This window comes from Sinohyriopsis cumingii, chromosome 17, assembly GCF_028554795.1.
Source record: "Sinohyriopsis cumingii isolate HCF-2022 chromosome 17, ASM2855479v2, whole genome shotgun sequence".
Taxonomy (NCBI): Eukaryota; Metazoa; Mollusca; class Bivalvia; order Unionida; family Unionidae; genus Sinohyriopsis; species Sinohyriopsis cumingii.
Window position 1 is genome coordinate 118,097,566 of NC_142977.1, and position 18,193 is coordinate 118,115,758.

The 18,193-nt window shown below is 36.6% G+C and overlaps 1 protein-coding gene across 1 annotated transcript in view; it reads left to right on the plus strand.

The window, feature by feature from the left end:
* LOC149779735 (uncharacterized) overlaps positions 1 to 17,000 on the plus strand; it is a 36,157-nt gene extending 19,157 nt beyond the window's left edge. Inside the window, exon 2 of the mRNA XM_089940595.1 lies at positions 12,062 to 17,000. Within this exon, the coding sequence (XP_089796721.1) occupies positions 12,062 to 12,387 (326 nt within the window). The 3' untranslated portion in view covers positions 12,388 to 17,000. The remainder of the gene's footprint in view (positions 1 to 12,061) is intronic.
* Positions 17,001 to 18,193: the final 1,193 nt, after the last annotated feature.

An 18,193-nucleotide genomic window follows, 5' to 3' on the forward strand; every position in this document is an offset into this window, starting at 1 on the left:
TTTCACGAGGGCAGAGTGAAGAAATCGCAATAAATGATCAGTTTCACAAGGGCATAGTGAGCAAATCGCACTAAAACACTCATTTAACAATGGCATATAGTGAGGAAATCGCAATGTAACACGATTTTTACAAGCGCATATACAGAAAAATCAATAGAAATGATAAATTTCACCGTCGCATATATTTACTGGGCAAGAGCTAAAGTCGCAATTAAACATGAATTTCACAAGGGCATATAGTGTGGAAACCGCAATCAAACATGAATTTCATAAGGGCAAATAGTGGGGAAACCGCAATCAAACATAAATTTCAGAGGGGCATATAGTTGGGAAACCGCAATCAAACACGAATTTCACAAGGGCATATAGTTGTGAAACCGCAATCAAACACGAATTTCGCAAGGGCATATAGTGGGGAGACCGCAATCAAACATGAATTTCACAAGGGCATATAGTGGGGAAACCGCAATCAAACACGAAATTCACAAGGGCATATACTGTGGAAATTGCAAACATGAATTTCACAAGGGCATAGTGGGGAAGTCGCAATAAAACATGAATTGCACAATGATATATAGTGGGAAAATCGCTGTCACGCATGACTTTCATAAGGGCATATAGTGGAAAGTCGCAATCAAACATGAATTTCACAAGTGCAAATAGGGGGAAAATTGCAATAAAAAATTAATGTTGTTTGCCATCTCATGGCCAAAGCATGACCGCTGATTCGGAGATTCTCATTTTTAGAAAAGTGATTTAACCCACTCGGGCATCACAAGCTAAACTTGTGCACCATTAACGTGAATGTAGGGTCAACACAAGAGTTGGTACATTTCATAGTTTTAACTGACTTGTTGAACTTCAGTACAAAATTTTCGGAACCTTTCTCGATTATCTTGTTTGTGAAACCTGTTACCGTCAGAGATTCCGAGCTTATCTAGTTATGTCCGCTATTTGGATCAATTTTAAGTTCCTAAAGGTAGTAAGCAATCCCGGGTCTTTTAAGTAGTCGGTTGTTTTCGGTATTCACTCATGGTAAGGTACTCGTATTAGTTACTAGACAGGTAACAGGCAAATAACGATGTTTACAGTTGCTCCTTTTTTATTTCATGATTAGAACTAATTACCTATTTACAGACTGATACCCCCTCCCCGCCTAACAGATGCATTAAACGGGGGGGGGGGGAGAAAGATTGCGAGTTTAAAGCGATTTCCTGGCTCATGATAGGCGACCAGTATAACTGGTGGAGGAAGAACCCGTAAAAACTCTGGCAAGAAGCACCTAGCCACGGGAACCTACTGACAAGCTTTCTCACACACCCACATTGGACGAGCCCGAGGCTCGAAACCACGCGGACAGAGGTGAGATGATAGTGAACGGTAAAGACGATGGCTTTATACCGCACGGCCTACCGGGGCCCCAGACACAGAGAGAGAGAGAGAGAGAGAGAGAGAGAGAGAGAGAAAGAGAGAAAGATGCGTTATACCGGTCGATCGCGGTAATTTTGTTTCCTGTGGTACGTATCACGCGGTACCTTGACTCTGTCCCGGTACCTTCTTAGTTTCCGTCGATAAGGAATGTACGGAAATTCCCGAGTAATCTTATTATAAATATATTGTTACTAACATCATGTTTCATTTTAGCTCATAAAATAATTCAATTTGTTTACAAAATAGTCGTATCAGTCATAAATTAATTGTGAATACTTCAAATATAATTATAGTTATGATCCTTTAGTCACAAGTTTGATATGCGCGACGTATACCAGCGGGGTGGGGGTGGGGGTGGGGGGCGGGATGGCATGTTGCTCAATGTATTCGATCCGAATCCAACTTTGTGAGAGAAAAAAAATCGAATTAAAAAAGAAACCCCAAAATATGGAGAATTTTTTAAAAGTTATTTACAAGTGTATGTTAATATGTCATTTACATACATTCCGTTGTAAGACTGCGAACCATCCTAACATTTTCAGGAGAGCAGTTGTTTCTTCTCAAGTCCACTAAATATTTCTCGTTTATGTTTAATGGCTCTCTGTGATAAATATCTTGCCAGGGTATAGCCATTGCACTCCACGTTTCACTGCCTAATGTATCAACAGTGCGACAAGTAAATATTGGCGTAAATGGTCGCCGTCAATAAAAATTTTGATAGGGGTTCCTTTTTGTACATACGCCGATTTAATACTTACTATAGGAATTTGAAGACTATTGCTGCACTTCATATTTAGGAACTGGGTAATGGGTGCAGAAGGCGAAAGTCTCAATATCATTTATATATATTGTGATAAAATTCAGTGCGCATGTGAAAGCATGAAGTATTATTAAATACTTGTATACAGTAACGTAGGTCTAAGTAATAAAGTAATAACTGCCCCAGGATCATGCCCTCGTGTCTGTTCCTGCCCCACGAAGCCCAGACCCTGGGTCACAACTTGGAACACACACACACACACACACATATATATATATATATATATATATATATATATATATATATATATATATATATATATATATATATATATATACTTATCAGTGGAAAATTAGTCTTGCCTCACAAAAAGATATTTTTAAAACAAATTAATAAACGTCAGCAATCTAATTTCTAAGTTGACACTTGAATTCCACCAAATTAAATTTGATCCTCAATAAATACTATGAGGAATTCCTCAGTGATCATGGGAGTTGTGTTTTAGTCAATCAGAGATACGCATTGACTAATTATAGATAAAGTGTAGATGATATCGATCAACAAATATTCTTTTTTTTACAACGGACCATTTAAATACGTTCTACTATACATTTCAACTGCATCTCGTGTTTTCCTGACTCGCCTAAATTAACAGAGTGTCCTTGACTGTCAAACGACTGTTTATAAACTTAACGACAAAAGACTCGCACCAAAGACGGCATTGGATATCTGTAGCGTGAAGATTGATTGATAATTGAGACATATTATTTAGGCAAGAAATTTTCCTTCATTAATGTACATTCTGAAATGTTTGTTTGGGAAAATACACAAGAATGATAAATTATTTATATATGGACCAAACGCCCACCGCAAAAAAGAAACACTACTTGAAAAATGAAAATCTCAGCTCAAATTACGAAATATCAATGTATTACGGATTCTATTAATCTGTGTAACAATCACAAACCTGTATGTACATTTGTACAGACTTGATCCAGTCTTTAATAACTTGACACTGTTACGTATTTAGGTTCTCATAAACAGTGACAAGAAAAGAGTGAAGACAACAATCTTTTTAAACTTTAACAAATAATTTATTTCCCTAGAAAAACAAAGTAAAAATGAGGAAAGGAACTTACGGTTTTAAGAATCAAATCCAAAAATAATCCAAGAATAATCCAAGAATTAAAAATTATAAGTCCTAGTAATAAAATGTTCCAATGAATCTAAGTTCGAGTCCCAACGAAAATCCAAAATGGAAGGTGTAGTCAGTATACGACCGATGTGTCAACAGTTATTTGTTGAACCACATAACATAATCCGGTGTTTGATTTCCGAATAAAATTTCAATAAATGTCTTTGTCCAAGAATTCTGTATGAGCACTCAAATATTCTCCAGGGAAAAGAATTAATCTCTTAGAATCCAAATAATTTGAAGCAAAATTAAAATGTAACTCCAACTGGCCCCAACAGAAAAAAATACCTTGATGTCTGAGTGTTTAAAAGCCCAACTCAGATTATTTTTCAAAACATCAGTATTAAACCTGGCCACTGCGCAAAACAGATTCCCGGATTGGGGTCACGTGATCACTTTTTAGAAGCTTTACATCACGTTCTCCAGTACATCCTCGATTTCACTCTTTAAATCACACATTAAGAATGAATAAAAATGTTGTTTACTCAGCTGTTGCTAATAGTAAATCACGGTCAGGAACTAGATCAACATAAAGATACACAGTTCTATTTTAAGTGTTTACGAAAAAAGACAGGTCAAACTAATTTCTGGAAAATGTCAAATTACAGTAAATTATATTGCTATAACATGTAATGGAATAAAAATTTAAAACTAGCAACGAAACAATAAAATTAAATCGATAAATTAAATCAAATATACATAACAACACCTAGTAACTATTCTCAGTTAAATTAAGCATTTTTTTCGGCTTCCGTCTTTTTTGTTTTCTACTGCTATACCTACACGTATTGCTACAAAGATAATACACGTGATTCTTCTGTTCTTCCTAAGACTACTACACATTCTACTGCTGCTGTTACTGCACATTCCATTCCCACTACTACTACACACTCCACTCTATCTACTACTACTACACATTTAACTCCAACTGCAATTGCACATTCCACTCCTCCTACTACTACTACTACTACACACTCATCTCTTACTAAAACTGCACATTCCACTCCTTTACAACTACTACACACTCCATTCCCACTGCTATTGCACATTCTACTAGTACTACTGCTACACATTCCACTCCTACTACTACACACTCCACTCCTACTGCAACTGCATATTCCACTGCTACTTCTGCTGCACATTCCACTCTTACTACTTCTACCACATTCCACTCCAAATACTACTATCACTATACATTCCACTACTACCACTACTACGCATCCCACTCCCACTACATCTACACTTTCGATTCTTACTAATACTAATACATATTTTACTCCAATTCATGCTAATACACATTCGACTACTACTACTACTAGTACACATTCGACACCCACAACTACTACTACACATTTCACTCCTATTGCTACTACTACCAAACAATCCACTCCCACTACTGGTACACATACGTCTCTTACTACTGCTACTTCACGTTACACTCGTACTAGTGCGACTACACATTCGACTTCCAATACTACTACACACTCCACTCCTACTACTACTACTACTACACATTCCACTCCTACTATTACTACTACTTCACATACTACGCCTCCTACTTCTGCAACCACACGTTCCGCTCCCACTATCTACTACACATTCCACTCCTACTACTGCTAATACTTTCAACTCCAACAATTGCTAATACATGTTTAACTCCTACTACTGCTACTATACATTCGACTCCCACAACTAATACTACACATTCCACTAATACTACACATTCTACTCCTACTACTGCTAATTTACATTCCACTCCTACTACTGCTACTACTCATTCGACTCCCACAACTAAACATTCCACTCCTACTACTACTACTAACCCTATTACCACATACCACACATTCCACTCCCACTATTACTACGCATTCGACTCCTACTACTACTACTACTACTACCACACATTCCACTCCCACTATTACTACGCATTCGACTCCTACTACTACTACTACCACATATTCCACTCCCACTATTACTACGCATTCGACTCCTACTACTACTACTACCACACATTCCACTCCCACTACTACTACACATTCGACTCCTACTACTACTACGCATTCGACTCCTACTACTACTACTACCACACATTCCACTCCCACTACTACTACACATTCGACTCCTACTACTACTACTACCACACATTCCACTCCCACTACTACTACACATTCCACTCCCACTACTACTACGCATTCGACTCCTACTACTGCTACTACTACTACACATTCCACTCCCACTACTACTACACATTCGACTCCTACTACTACTACTACTACTACCACACATTCCACTCCCACTACTACTACGCATTCGACTCCTACTACTACTACTACTACTACCACACATTCCACTCACACTATTACTACGCATTCGACTCCAACTACTGCTACTACTACTACACATTCGACTCCTACTACTACTACACATTCGACTCCTACTACTACTACTACTACTACTACCACACATTCCACTCCCACTACTACTACGCATTCGACTCCTACTACTACTACTACTACTACACATTCCACTCCCACTACTACTACACATTCCACTCCTACTACTACTACTACTACTACTACTACCACACATTCCACTCCCACTATTACTACGCATTCGACTCCTACTATTGCTACTACTACTACACATTCGACTCCTACTACTACTACTACTACACATTCGACTCCTACTACTGCTACTACACATTCGACTCCTACTACTGCTACTACACATTCGACTCCTACTACTACTACTACACATTCCACTCCCACTACTACTACCACACATTCCACTCCCACTACTACTACACATTCGACTCCTACTACTGCTACTACTACCACACATTCCACTCCCACTAATACTACACATTCGACTCCTACTACTGCTACTACTACCACACATTCCACTCCCACTAATACTACACATTCGACTCCTACTACTGCTACTACTACCACATATTCCACTCCCACTACTACTACACATTCCACTCCCACTACTACTACCACACATTCCACTCCCACTACTACTACACATTCGACTCCTACTACTACTACTACTGCTACTACTACCACATATTCCACTCCCACTACTACTACACATTCGACTCCTACTACTGCTACTACTACCACATATTCCACTCCCACTAATACTACACATTCGACTCCTACTACTGCTACTACTACCACACATTCCACTCCCACTAATACTACACATTCGACTCCTACTACTGCTACTACTACCACATATTCCACTCCCACTACTACTACACATTCCACTCCCACTACTACTACCACACATTCCACTCCCAATACTACTACACATTCGACTCCTACTACTACTGCTACTACTACTACACATTCCACTCCCACTACTACTACACATTCGACTCCTACTACTGCTAATACACATTCGACTTCTGCTACTGTTACTACGCATTCGACTCCTACTACTACTACCACACATTCCACTCCCACTACTACTATACATTCGACTCCTACTACTACTACACATTCGACTCCTACTACTGCTTATACACATTCGACTTCTGCTACTGTTACTACACATTCGACTCCTACTACTGCTAATACACATTCGACTTCTGCTACTGTTACTACACATTCGACTCCTACTACTGGTAACACACATTCGACTTCTGCTACTGTTAGTACACATTCTACTCCTACTGCTACTACTACAACACATTCCACTACCACTACAACTAATACACATTCGACTCCTATTGCTGCTACTACACGTTCCATTCTTACTACTACTACTACTACTATACATTCGACACTCACTACTACTTCTACTACCACACATTCCACTCCGCCTCCTCCTCCTACTACTACTACTACCACACATTCCACTCCCACTACTACTATTATTATTATTGCTATTACACATTCCACTCTTTCTAATACTGCAATACTGCTACTACACATTCCACTCCTACTATTGCTACTACACAGCTACTACTGCTACCACTACTACTACATTCTACTCTTACTGCTGCTACAAATGTTACTGTTACTCGTTCTCATCCTCTACCTCCACCTCATTCTACAAGTACTATTGCTACTCCTTCTGTTCCTTCTCCAACCAATGCAAATAATATTACTCCTGTTACTATAAATTCCACTACTGCTATTACCGCTACTCCACCTTCTCTTCCTGCCCCTTCTACTAATACTACTACTAATACTACATCTGTTACTACTACTACTACTACTACTACTACAAATGCTACTATAACTACTTATACTCTAATTCTCCTTTTCCATGTCTTGCTATTGTTATGAATGTTTGTGCACGGTACGACGAAACATTTTATACTGAAATATACTGCGCTATTTCTGAACACACACCGCTATCGTATTAGGGACCATCAATCGAATGTTCTGGGACAGGGGCCTGACCCTTTTTTTCGTCGGTCAGAAGCCGCAAAAAAATACCTTCATGTTGGATCCATTATATTATTTGGATAAAAAATATTTTGAGCAAAATAAAATAAAATATCTCAACTCAAAAGAAAATTGCAGGCCCGTCACAATCGGTTCCGAAAATTAAATGGTGCATGTATTTGCTATGTGAATGTTAATAGTTGTAAAGTTGTAATCTAAAACTGTAACTTAAGTTTGATCATTAAGCGTACAGTATGGCTGACACCCTGTGAAAAACATTTTGCTGACCTTAGAGAGCTTGTTGATTAAAACTGAAGTGTTAACATGTAAGCTTTCTACTAGCTATACTATTGATATAATGGGCAGGGTAACTGAGCGGGATGCCAACACCTTGCCTAAAATATTTATCAGAGAGGGATAGTAAACATAAAACTCAACAAACGAGAAAAGATATTTCAACTTGAGAAATGACGTAAAATTCAAACAGAAAACAACCGCTCTTCCTTAAAATCATAGGATGGTTAGCAGTCTTACGTAGGAATAATTGTCCTTAGCAAATTAAAATACGATGCTAAATAACTAAACAATGAAAAGCTTTTCCAAAACTTGGATTTAGCCAATCTCTTTCACAAGATTCCACTTGACCACCATGTTGGCATATGTAACACGTGTTAAACACGTGATAAAGGTCTATGAACATATTTATATTTGTAATATTCTAAATTAACTTTGCCCAAATACAACTGTTTTGTAACAAAAATAATCGCAACATTCTTAATTATTTAAAATTCCAAACAATATTAATCGTTAATTTCCGTAATGAAGTACATGTACAGCGAAACAATACTGTGGTACGTACATTCAGTAAAAAATATCGCGGTATACTGGTAATAGCGAGCACCAATAATAAATGCTACTTTTATAATGCTGCTGCTGCTGCTACTGCTGCTACTACTACTACTACTACTAATAATAATAATAATAATAATAATAATAATAATAATACCACTACTATTAATGGTGGTGCTGCTGTTGTTGCATCTACTACCGATATAATTTCCATTTAGAAAAGTCAGTTTATGAATTTGAATGATTGTGTTACATAATTTTCATGTACTTCCCTTTTCCTACTTCTTTCATTTATTCATTATTTATTAATTCATTAATTCCATTTTTATATTATACTGTCATTTCATTAGACAGTAAACAGTACTAAAATGATTGTAAGTTAATAGCATTTGATTTAAGGCAGGTTTTATTGGTTTCAAATTCACTGTTTGATAAGGGATGAAATTTAAGAAGTTTATATCTGAATTCAATTAAAACATCCAATTTTAAACATCTAAGACAGGGCGTCTTTTGGCAACGTCTTGAAATGGCTCTTGGCAGTATGCCATATCTATGTCTGATTAACGAAATAAATACACCACTTTGTAATCAAGTCAGACTCATATGCTTGATATGTTGTCGAATGTTCTTCGATTACCCTGTCGTCTGAGGGGAGGGGGGTCGGGCACTTACATACAGTTTTCAACGTCTGTAAAAAGGCAGAAGAATTTTTTTTTAAAAATCAAATACATTTTCTGAATGAGCTGGATCATTTGTCTTAACATACTCAATATTCACAGGAAAGACAAACGTGTAAAAAGCACCACGTAAAATCTCAATACACTGCAATTGGATCACCTTTGGAATAATATTGAAGATACGCTGCATTCGATTTATATTGGCAACTTTCCAAATCATTGAGCTCGGTGAATCATGTAATGACCTACTTCTAAATCTGACTCGGAATTTATGTTTTACGATGGTTGACATTAACATTTCCTAATATTATCAGCAATAATGGTTTTCCATGGCTGAAAAATTCGTACATAGGCAGTAATTTAAACGTATTTAAAGAGATTATAAAAGGTTTTCAAGCGGTTAAAGAGGTTTTCATGTAGTTAAAGGAGTTTCGTGCGTTTTCGTTGTTTTAATGTAACATCTAAAGCTTCAATATGAACGTGATGTTTAATATGTAATAGTAATCTTAATCAGGGTACATGTTTAGTACAGTTTATAACATACACACACGCACGCACACACACACGCGCACGCACGCACGTACACACACATACACGCACACGCACACACACACACGCACGCACGCACGTACACACACACACACACACACACACATTAATATACTCGATCCGTACAATTCATCTATCGATACTCATATTTAAACAGCAAATCGATATATCGTATCAGGGAACGGGGGGTGGGGTGATTTTTAAATTGAAGCAAAGTTTTGTACGAGTTATTTGGCTCCGTTGTTGCGAATTTAATTAAAATTTCGTACAATAATTAGCATTCTAATTATGGGATGAGTGGATGGGTTTAAGTGTTGATTTTGTCATTGGATTATGCTAATATGTTTGTCAGAGATTGTCGAGTCTCATGTTGACAATAAAGTTCTTTAAATGATTTTAGTAATAGAAATACCCTTCCATATGAATGAATTTCCAGTACAGTATTTACATACGGTAATGTATGGACCTCATTTTCTTTCTTTTATTGCGGAATAATGGTCACAATCTCAAGAAACTGAAACGTTAGAATAAGACTATACGGTAGCTGGTTTTTGTTATATACTCGAATACTAGTTGTCATATGTTTTATGTATAATAATGTTAAGAGCTATTCCTTATCGTGGGGTTCAACTGTAAAATACTTTTGCCCCGTTCTTTGGGACAAGAGGAATGGAATCAGCTTGATTTAATACAATAGTATACGTTTGCACGCTAACCATGCCAGGAAGGAGGAAATTGGCCATTCGAAAACTGCATCTTGTGAATAGCCTGGTACACATCGAGTAAGACATTCCGAGTCCAACAGACCGCTCCGGTGGCCTAAGTGGTTAGAGCGTTCGCTTCGATGTGGGAGGTCGCAGGATTGAAGCCCAGCTGAGTCATACCAAAGACTTATAAAAATGGTACTAACAGTTACCTCGCATGGCGCTCAGCCTTAAGAGGTTAGTGTTAGGACTGGTAGGCCTGGTGTCAGGATAATATGACTGGGTGGGACATGAAGCAACATGTCTGCGGCATAAGTGCTAAACATCACTATAAACTGACACTCTGCAGACATCGTAGCGATATCACTCAAATCGTTAAAACTACGTTAAAAATGGTTAAATCACACACATACTCGAGTCCAACATCGCACGGGACATTTCCATTGTAAACCAGAAAACACGAAACTAAGGTGTACTAACAATTCCGAATAAACCACATTGTAGATCAGTGAAAGTAAACGAAATGTGCACGTACGACACGTTAGTTGTAAATGTATGAAAGTAAACGCATTATGTCATTAAAAAGGTCCATGCTATCTTTACATAATGCGATTATATACACTGTAAGATAAGTTGAAATCCGATTAACCGATTATTCTGCTTACGCTGGAATCGTCCCTTGCGACTTCATGCTCGAGCTATCTTACCCAGTATGTAGCTATATATTAAAATCATTAAAATTGGATGCTATACAAACCACATTGAAATAATAAATGACATTTCCCTTTGGTATCCAGGTAATATTGTAAAGTGATCCAGATTTACACAATCCCACCTCACACTTTCGCAGCTCACACACATTGGTAGATCAAGTTGAAGGTCTATATTTTCTTCAATACTTGTCAGCATCAACACACCAAATAACATTTCAAATTGATAATTTATTTTACTTGCTCGAAACTCAATATGGCGTCCACCGTTCATAAAGTAAACGGTAAAATCTTCCAGAACTAGGCGACTTTATTATCATTATTTTAACTATTTGCACTCACGATTTTGTTTTGTATGACAAGCAACAATAAGTTCCTATATGCTAGAAATAAAAAATAAATACAAAATAATTAAATCGTACTATCGTGTTGTTTCGAATAAGGCATATATTTAGTCTGGTGCCCGGTCGTTTTTTCTCAATGACGCCAATATTAAACAGGAACCAGACTGGAATGAATTATCCCGTTTTCCACGCCAATAAAATACAACTGTATTGTTCATCACAATCGGAAAATAGATTCCTTAGTTAAACAACTGTGTGGCTTAGGAAGGGTCAACAAAATGAACATTAGACAGGCAAACACTGGTTGTTTGAACTATTTTCAGGTGGAAATATTTACACGAGTTACACATGCAAAGAAAAGAATACAACAGAATGTAAAAAGAAGTTTTACGCTGAAATCGTAATGAAGTACCGTGATGCAATATTATTTTTATTTTTACAGGTACTACATCCCTACCAAAAGATGAAGATATCCGAAGATCCCTACAGGAGATGAAATCACCAAGGCGACGCTCTACCAGCAGCAAGAATACACCAATCAGAGGGCGTCATGCAATCCAAGTGCCTTCAAATTCGACCAGTCAGGAGGGAACGTCTGGAAACGACCAACAGGAAGGAAAGCAGGGGGTCAAGTTCTTTGGAAAGAAAATGTGGAGAGCCCCATCAGGTCAACCCGAAGGAGCTGACCCGAGACCCTTTTCACCGTTCGGTGGGACACTACCGCCATCCAAGATCAAGAAGAAACGAATCGTAGAAGTTCTGGTGTAGTTTCTGTCTCGCATGACAGCTGTTTGCGAGACATAGGTACCACTTTTCCGACCGCGCTGTCGTCGTTGAGTAGGCGTTAACGCAAGTTGTTTGCATTTTGCTCAGTTTCTCCGTCACTATTATACGCACAATCATGACGCTTGATGTGTATGTTCATTAGAGAGGATACTGCTAATCATAGACCATAGGAGGTCACTGTGACCTTCTTTCACGCTCCAGTAATTACTTTATGTTTTTGCATTTCGCTCAGTTTCTCTGACACTCTTGTATGCACACTCATGTAGCTTGATATACGAGTATATTTTTTTTTTTACAGAGGATACTGCTCATCGCAGATCAAAGTAGGTCGCGGTAGCCTACTTTCACGCTCCATCAATTACGTTATGTATTTGCATTTCGCTCACTTACTCTGAAACTGATGCATGCATTATCACGAGACCTGTGGTTAATCTCCTCATAGGGAAAAAGTAGAACCCAGTTACCTCCTTTCCATGCTTGAGTGAATTTTGCAAGGTTTATGGAATATGCCACGACCAAGCCAGCAGGAATTCTCATGAATGTCATCAAAAGTTTGATAACATTTTCAAGAGCGTATAATTTATTGGCATGAAACCGAAGACCATATCTCATTCTGATCGTCAGGTTTTCTTTTTGGCATAGCCTTTTCGGTGGAGATGCTGGCATAATTATTAATATATTACGTTAAATGTTCTTGAAAATTTAACATCTCCCACATTAGATGCTATTTTCAACCTCAATGTTGGAATAATATTAATATAAGCATAAAGTTATTATCCGAATATGCTAGAGTTTCCCATCACAACGTGGCATGCTCACCGTCGACATTGCCAATAAGTGTTAAAGTTTGTGAAAGTCTTCGACGGCAGTTGTTGTATTTCACTTAATTTTTGAATAATATTACTTCATGCCAAATATACAGAATTAGTTTTGTACTTTAGTATGATTAAGTTCCTGTCCCGCCACCCTAAACAGAGATAAGGCACCGCTCTCATAGGAACTGATGACCCTTGTTTCTTCTTTTTCTTCCCATTTTAAAATTATTTATGAAACTATCACTAAAGTGCAATAGTGGACACTATGAGAACTAGATTTGACATGTTTATTAGTATTTTATTTAATTATTCCGTTTTAGAGTCACAACTAAACACTGGGGGAACCCTTTAAAAGAAATCAGCAGTTTGCAGAACGTGTTTTTTGTTCTAACATGGTTGTACAAAGTGAAAATATCTTTGTTATAGATGGTTGTACACAGTGACAATGTCTTTGCAAAATCACAACCAGCAAGTGTTATAGGAGCGTTTGCTGGCTAGATGCGAGCGTACGTTTGAGACAGATACATAGCTAGGCTGTGTTTGACGTTATTTGGTACACGTAATATAACGATGACCAACGATATTAAAATCAAGATTCGAGTTTGATTGTTCTAAATAATTGTACCATTATTTTATTATTTATTTATCATACAGTACTGCTTTGTATGCATGTTTTATGTTAGCCTTTTTTCAATTCAATTTGTTTTACTTGATATTTCCAAACTCATTTTCTACATCATTACTTTCTTCTTACATACAAGTGCCAATCGTATCAGTGTCAGTTATTTGTACAGTGTGATGAGCTGTTTAAAGAATCACGTGTAACTTTTTTTATAGAATGAAATGTTGACCAGCATTTTTGTTTTGAGAATGTACGCTTCTTAGTCGCCATTTGAGGTTTCATTATAATTACTATTATATGTTATCGTATATAAACACATACGTCCATTATATGTTACCGTGTATAAACACATACGTCACATCTGTCTGTAGAAAAATGTAGACTCAGATCCCATAATTCGACTTAAAAGCTGGTTTATGTTGTAAGTACGGCCTAATAAAGGAAATAAATAAACAAGACCTGGTTAATAAAGCAAACATGTATGATACACAGTTAAATTATTATTATCTTTTTTAATGTATTGAATAACAGAATGTTCCTATATCGTCTAATATTCACAAATATCGTCTGTGAAAATTTCAATGACATTTTGAAACCGATGATATTGCATGAACGCCAGTAAATAAATGTCATTTACTTTCACGTGCCACGATAATGTGATTGTGTCAGACATACATTGTTCTTATCCATGCGACAGAGAAATCTAGCTGATTTGCTAACTTGCATTTTTAATATCTCAGTCTGATTGTCTCATGCCAGGTTGTCTCAGTCATGGTGGCACGCCCGAGACTATTTTCAAGGGAAAAAACTCTTGTTGTCTTTTGCTGTGCCAGACAGAGTTGTTATAAAATAATTTTAAAAAAGCAATAATAATATCAGATACATAGCAAAAATAACTCCAGTCATAAAGCGACTTAGGGTCGCTCCAACTTTGATAATACACCATTCAAACATTTAGAGAGAGACATCATTGCTAATCACATGAATAAACTGTTTGAATCCTCGCTGATAAACCCTAACACATAACTATATTACACTCTCTATGGTTAAAAAAAAATATTTTGCACTTTGGGGTAAAAGGGAGGAGGTGAAGACTACAGAAACATCAATGGGGTTCTATCTTTTTAAAGCAAGACTGTGAATTATATTTCGAGTTTAACGAGAGATAGACATTTTCCATCTGGACTTGATGTCACTCCTTCATTCATATTATTCGCAGTACAATATACCTTCCTGTTTTAGCATCTGCTAGGAACCAATGTTTCCAGAAGCGCTTATTTATTTATTTATTTATTTATTTATTTATTATTTATTTATTTATTTCACTTGTATTCATCTTTCAAAGAGATTGCTTACGATATTAATCTGGTTTCTCTGACCCAGTTTCATTAAACATATCAAAATTAGATTTTTGAATATCTTTCCATATCTTTCCATTTGCTTGGCTGGTAACTATTAAGTATTCCCTAAACATTCAGAAAGCACAAGAGATTAAATAATGAGAGAATTTGTTATATATTTTACTGATTAGAGTCTTACATTTTTATCTGTGAGAACATTTTGAGGATTTCCTAAAATTTGAGAAATTCCTAAAGTAGTTTTCATAATAAAATGGTTTCCATGTGTATCATTTGGAAAAGATAAATGCGATGTGTATTCTTATCTCCACCTCAGACAGAAAATATTGATATTGTCTGAATTATCAAAATTTAAAATTGAGGAGAAATGTAGAGAAACCGGGTCTTTGTGTATGCACCGACAATTTAGGCTGTGCTTGCGGCGAAAACTAAACAATTCCATGGATGTAGGACAGAAAAATCGTTATCAAAATATACTGTTAGCCTTTTACATGTAAAACGTTAATTTAGATCAATATAAAGGATAATGATTCTCTTCTATTGAGAAACTATTGGCACTGTGTTCGTATACTTAGAGTCAGGTCCGCTTCAAATCATCCCGCGATTGATGTATTAAAGTTATTCTCCAAATTGTAAACCTCGCTGGCCATCGTAAATAATGAGCATTCCTATGTCTCATTTTCCACTTTTTACCATGTGATAAACATTGATGAATTACATACTAAAAAATCACACACGACTGTGATAAATTTTTGTTTAAAATATATACATCATTTCTTTTTATTTCTAATTTTAAAAAGTTTGAATATTTTCGACTTTGTATTAAAATTTACATAACATTGCTGAATTAAATTTTAATGGATTTGCACTTGAATAGACGAGTTTAAGTTTCGTTAGCAGTACAAACGTCCAAATTGATAATCCTGCTCATTCAAGACATAAATAGTATCAGCTTGTTAGGAAGCAAAAACACACTGGCCGTAGTTCTCTTGTGCGTTTTTTTTTTTTTTTTTTTGTTTTTTTTTTGCAACTGCTTTCATAGCGGTGACACTGTTAGGCAGGGGCCACCCGCGAAACTATTTTCAGGGGGTGAGGGCGGCAAACATGTAGTGGTCAGCTATTAAGTTTTACGAATTAAGGCAAAAGCATGTTTAGAGGCAAAATCGGAGGGGGAAGGGTGTGCATTTGCCACGCTCCCCCCCCCCTTGCCTATTTGATCTTAAAGGTACGTTAAGCTGAAAAAATAAATACACGTCATCTATAAATCTATTGCTAATCGCAGTGTAGCAGATAACATACTGTAATACTTACAAACTCTCCTTATCCTCAAGATGGCGTCAAATGCTTACTCTGTTACCGGAAACCGGTCTATTTTAAATCCATTGCTTTCCATGGAACATAGTGACGACTTGAATCGGCATTGGATGTGCATTTCATATTCATCAAGATATGATATGCCTTTCGTGCCTTGAAAGTTGCCTAGTTTATTCTCTCCCGTTTGTCATAAAGCTATAAATATAAAGATTATAAATATTAACGAATGATAAATACGTAAGTGCTGTTATCAATGCAACGACACAATATATATATATATATATATATATATATATATATATATATATATATATATATATATATATATATATATAAGTTATTTGCCGTAGTTATACCTCTTTGCTGTGTGATATTAATTACATTGCCTTGTTGATTTATCGTTACGAGTTCTTATTTATTTCTATATCTTTCATTGTTATAGTTAATTGTTCGGTCTAATTCAAATAAACATCAATCATCTTATAAGTTTTCTTGGTGTGTTTGCAAATATGATTTAGGTGTGTGTGTGTGTGTGTGATCAGTACCTTAAAGGTGAATGCCATGAATCAGACCTGAAAGGTATATTGAGAGCTGCAATTCGGATCACTTGGGCTTATTATGAAACAAGTATAAACCGAGAAGTTACGAATGATCAAACTATCTTTAATCTTAGATTTAGTTTAATCAAGATTTTTGTGTAAATTACTGTGCCGACATGTATGCAAGGCATATAGCTGTCTCGCAGATATAGCAGAAGAAGTTTCGGTTAGTTTGGGAAAGAGATTGCCATATATTTTTTCACTGAACTATCCTAATTTTGACAGTTCTACATTTTGTCGAAATATATTTTGTGAAGAGGAAAGGAACGAAATATGGTAGAATACATGTCAAACCTTTACTATTTGCAAAGCTTTTCCGCAGGTAAGATAAAATCTTTACGATAATGACATTTGACATGAACTCCAACCCAAGGAACAATTAGGAAAATAAAATATTGAATTCACGGATATAGACCTTTTCGAAAGCTTGGTTAATGATTTGCAGCTCTATTGTACCACTTCGCACTTCAACATCCGGGACTCTTGATCCAAATACTTAATCTGTCACATCAAAAGGGTTCGTCGTAAATAGCCTGGGATGTCAGTATCGAAGGAAAGGTAAGTTCAGAACACAAATTTTTTTATACGTTTATGCGTTACAATGTAAAATATTTACTGCAGAATAGAGATTGTTCTTTTCTTCCGTCAAGGGTGACATCAAAGACTATCAGAATGCTAACGGCAGCTTCTGGGCGGGTACTTTCTCTGTCTTCGAAATCTGCCAACACGTGTCGAATTTTCGAACGTTAGACAAGCTAACAGGGTTGGAAATACAGAGGACTGGCCCCCACCCCACCCCACCCCCGGCCTTCTATCTAATGCTGATACTCGTAATTGCACTTGTAACGAACCACTGTGGCCACATTGTTATAGATAGTAGTTGTAAAACCCGAAATATCCAGATTAAAAGCAAACGCTAATACGCGATGAGGTTCGGATTATTACAATATTAGTTCTATATATCGGTAGATACCATTTATCCGTAAGGTGCTAATAGGAATGACTGGTTTTAGCTTGGTTTTCCTTCATATGTCGCATGCCCCGCTTACAGAAAGACCACTGATCTGCAAGAATCGAATT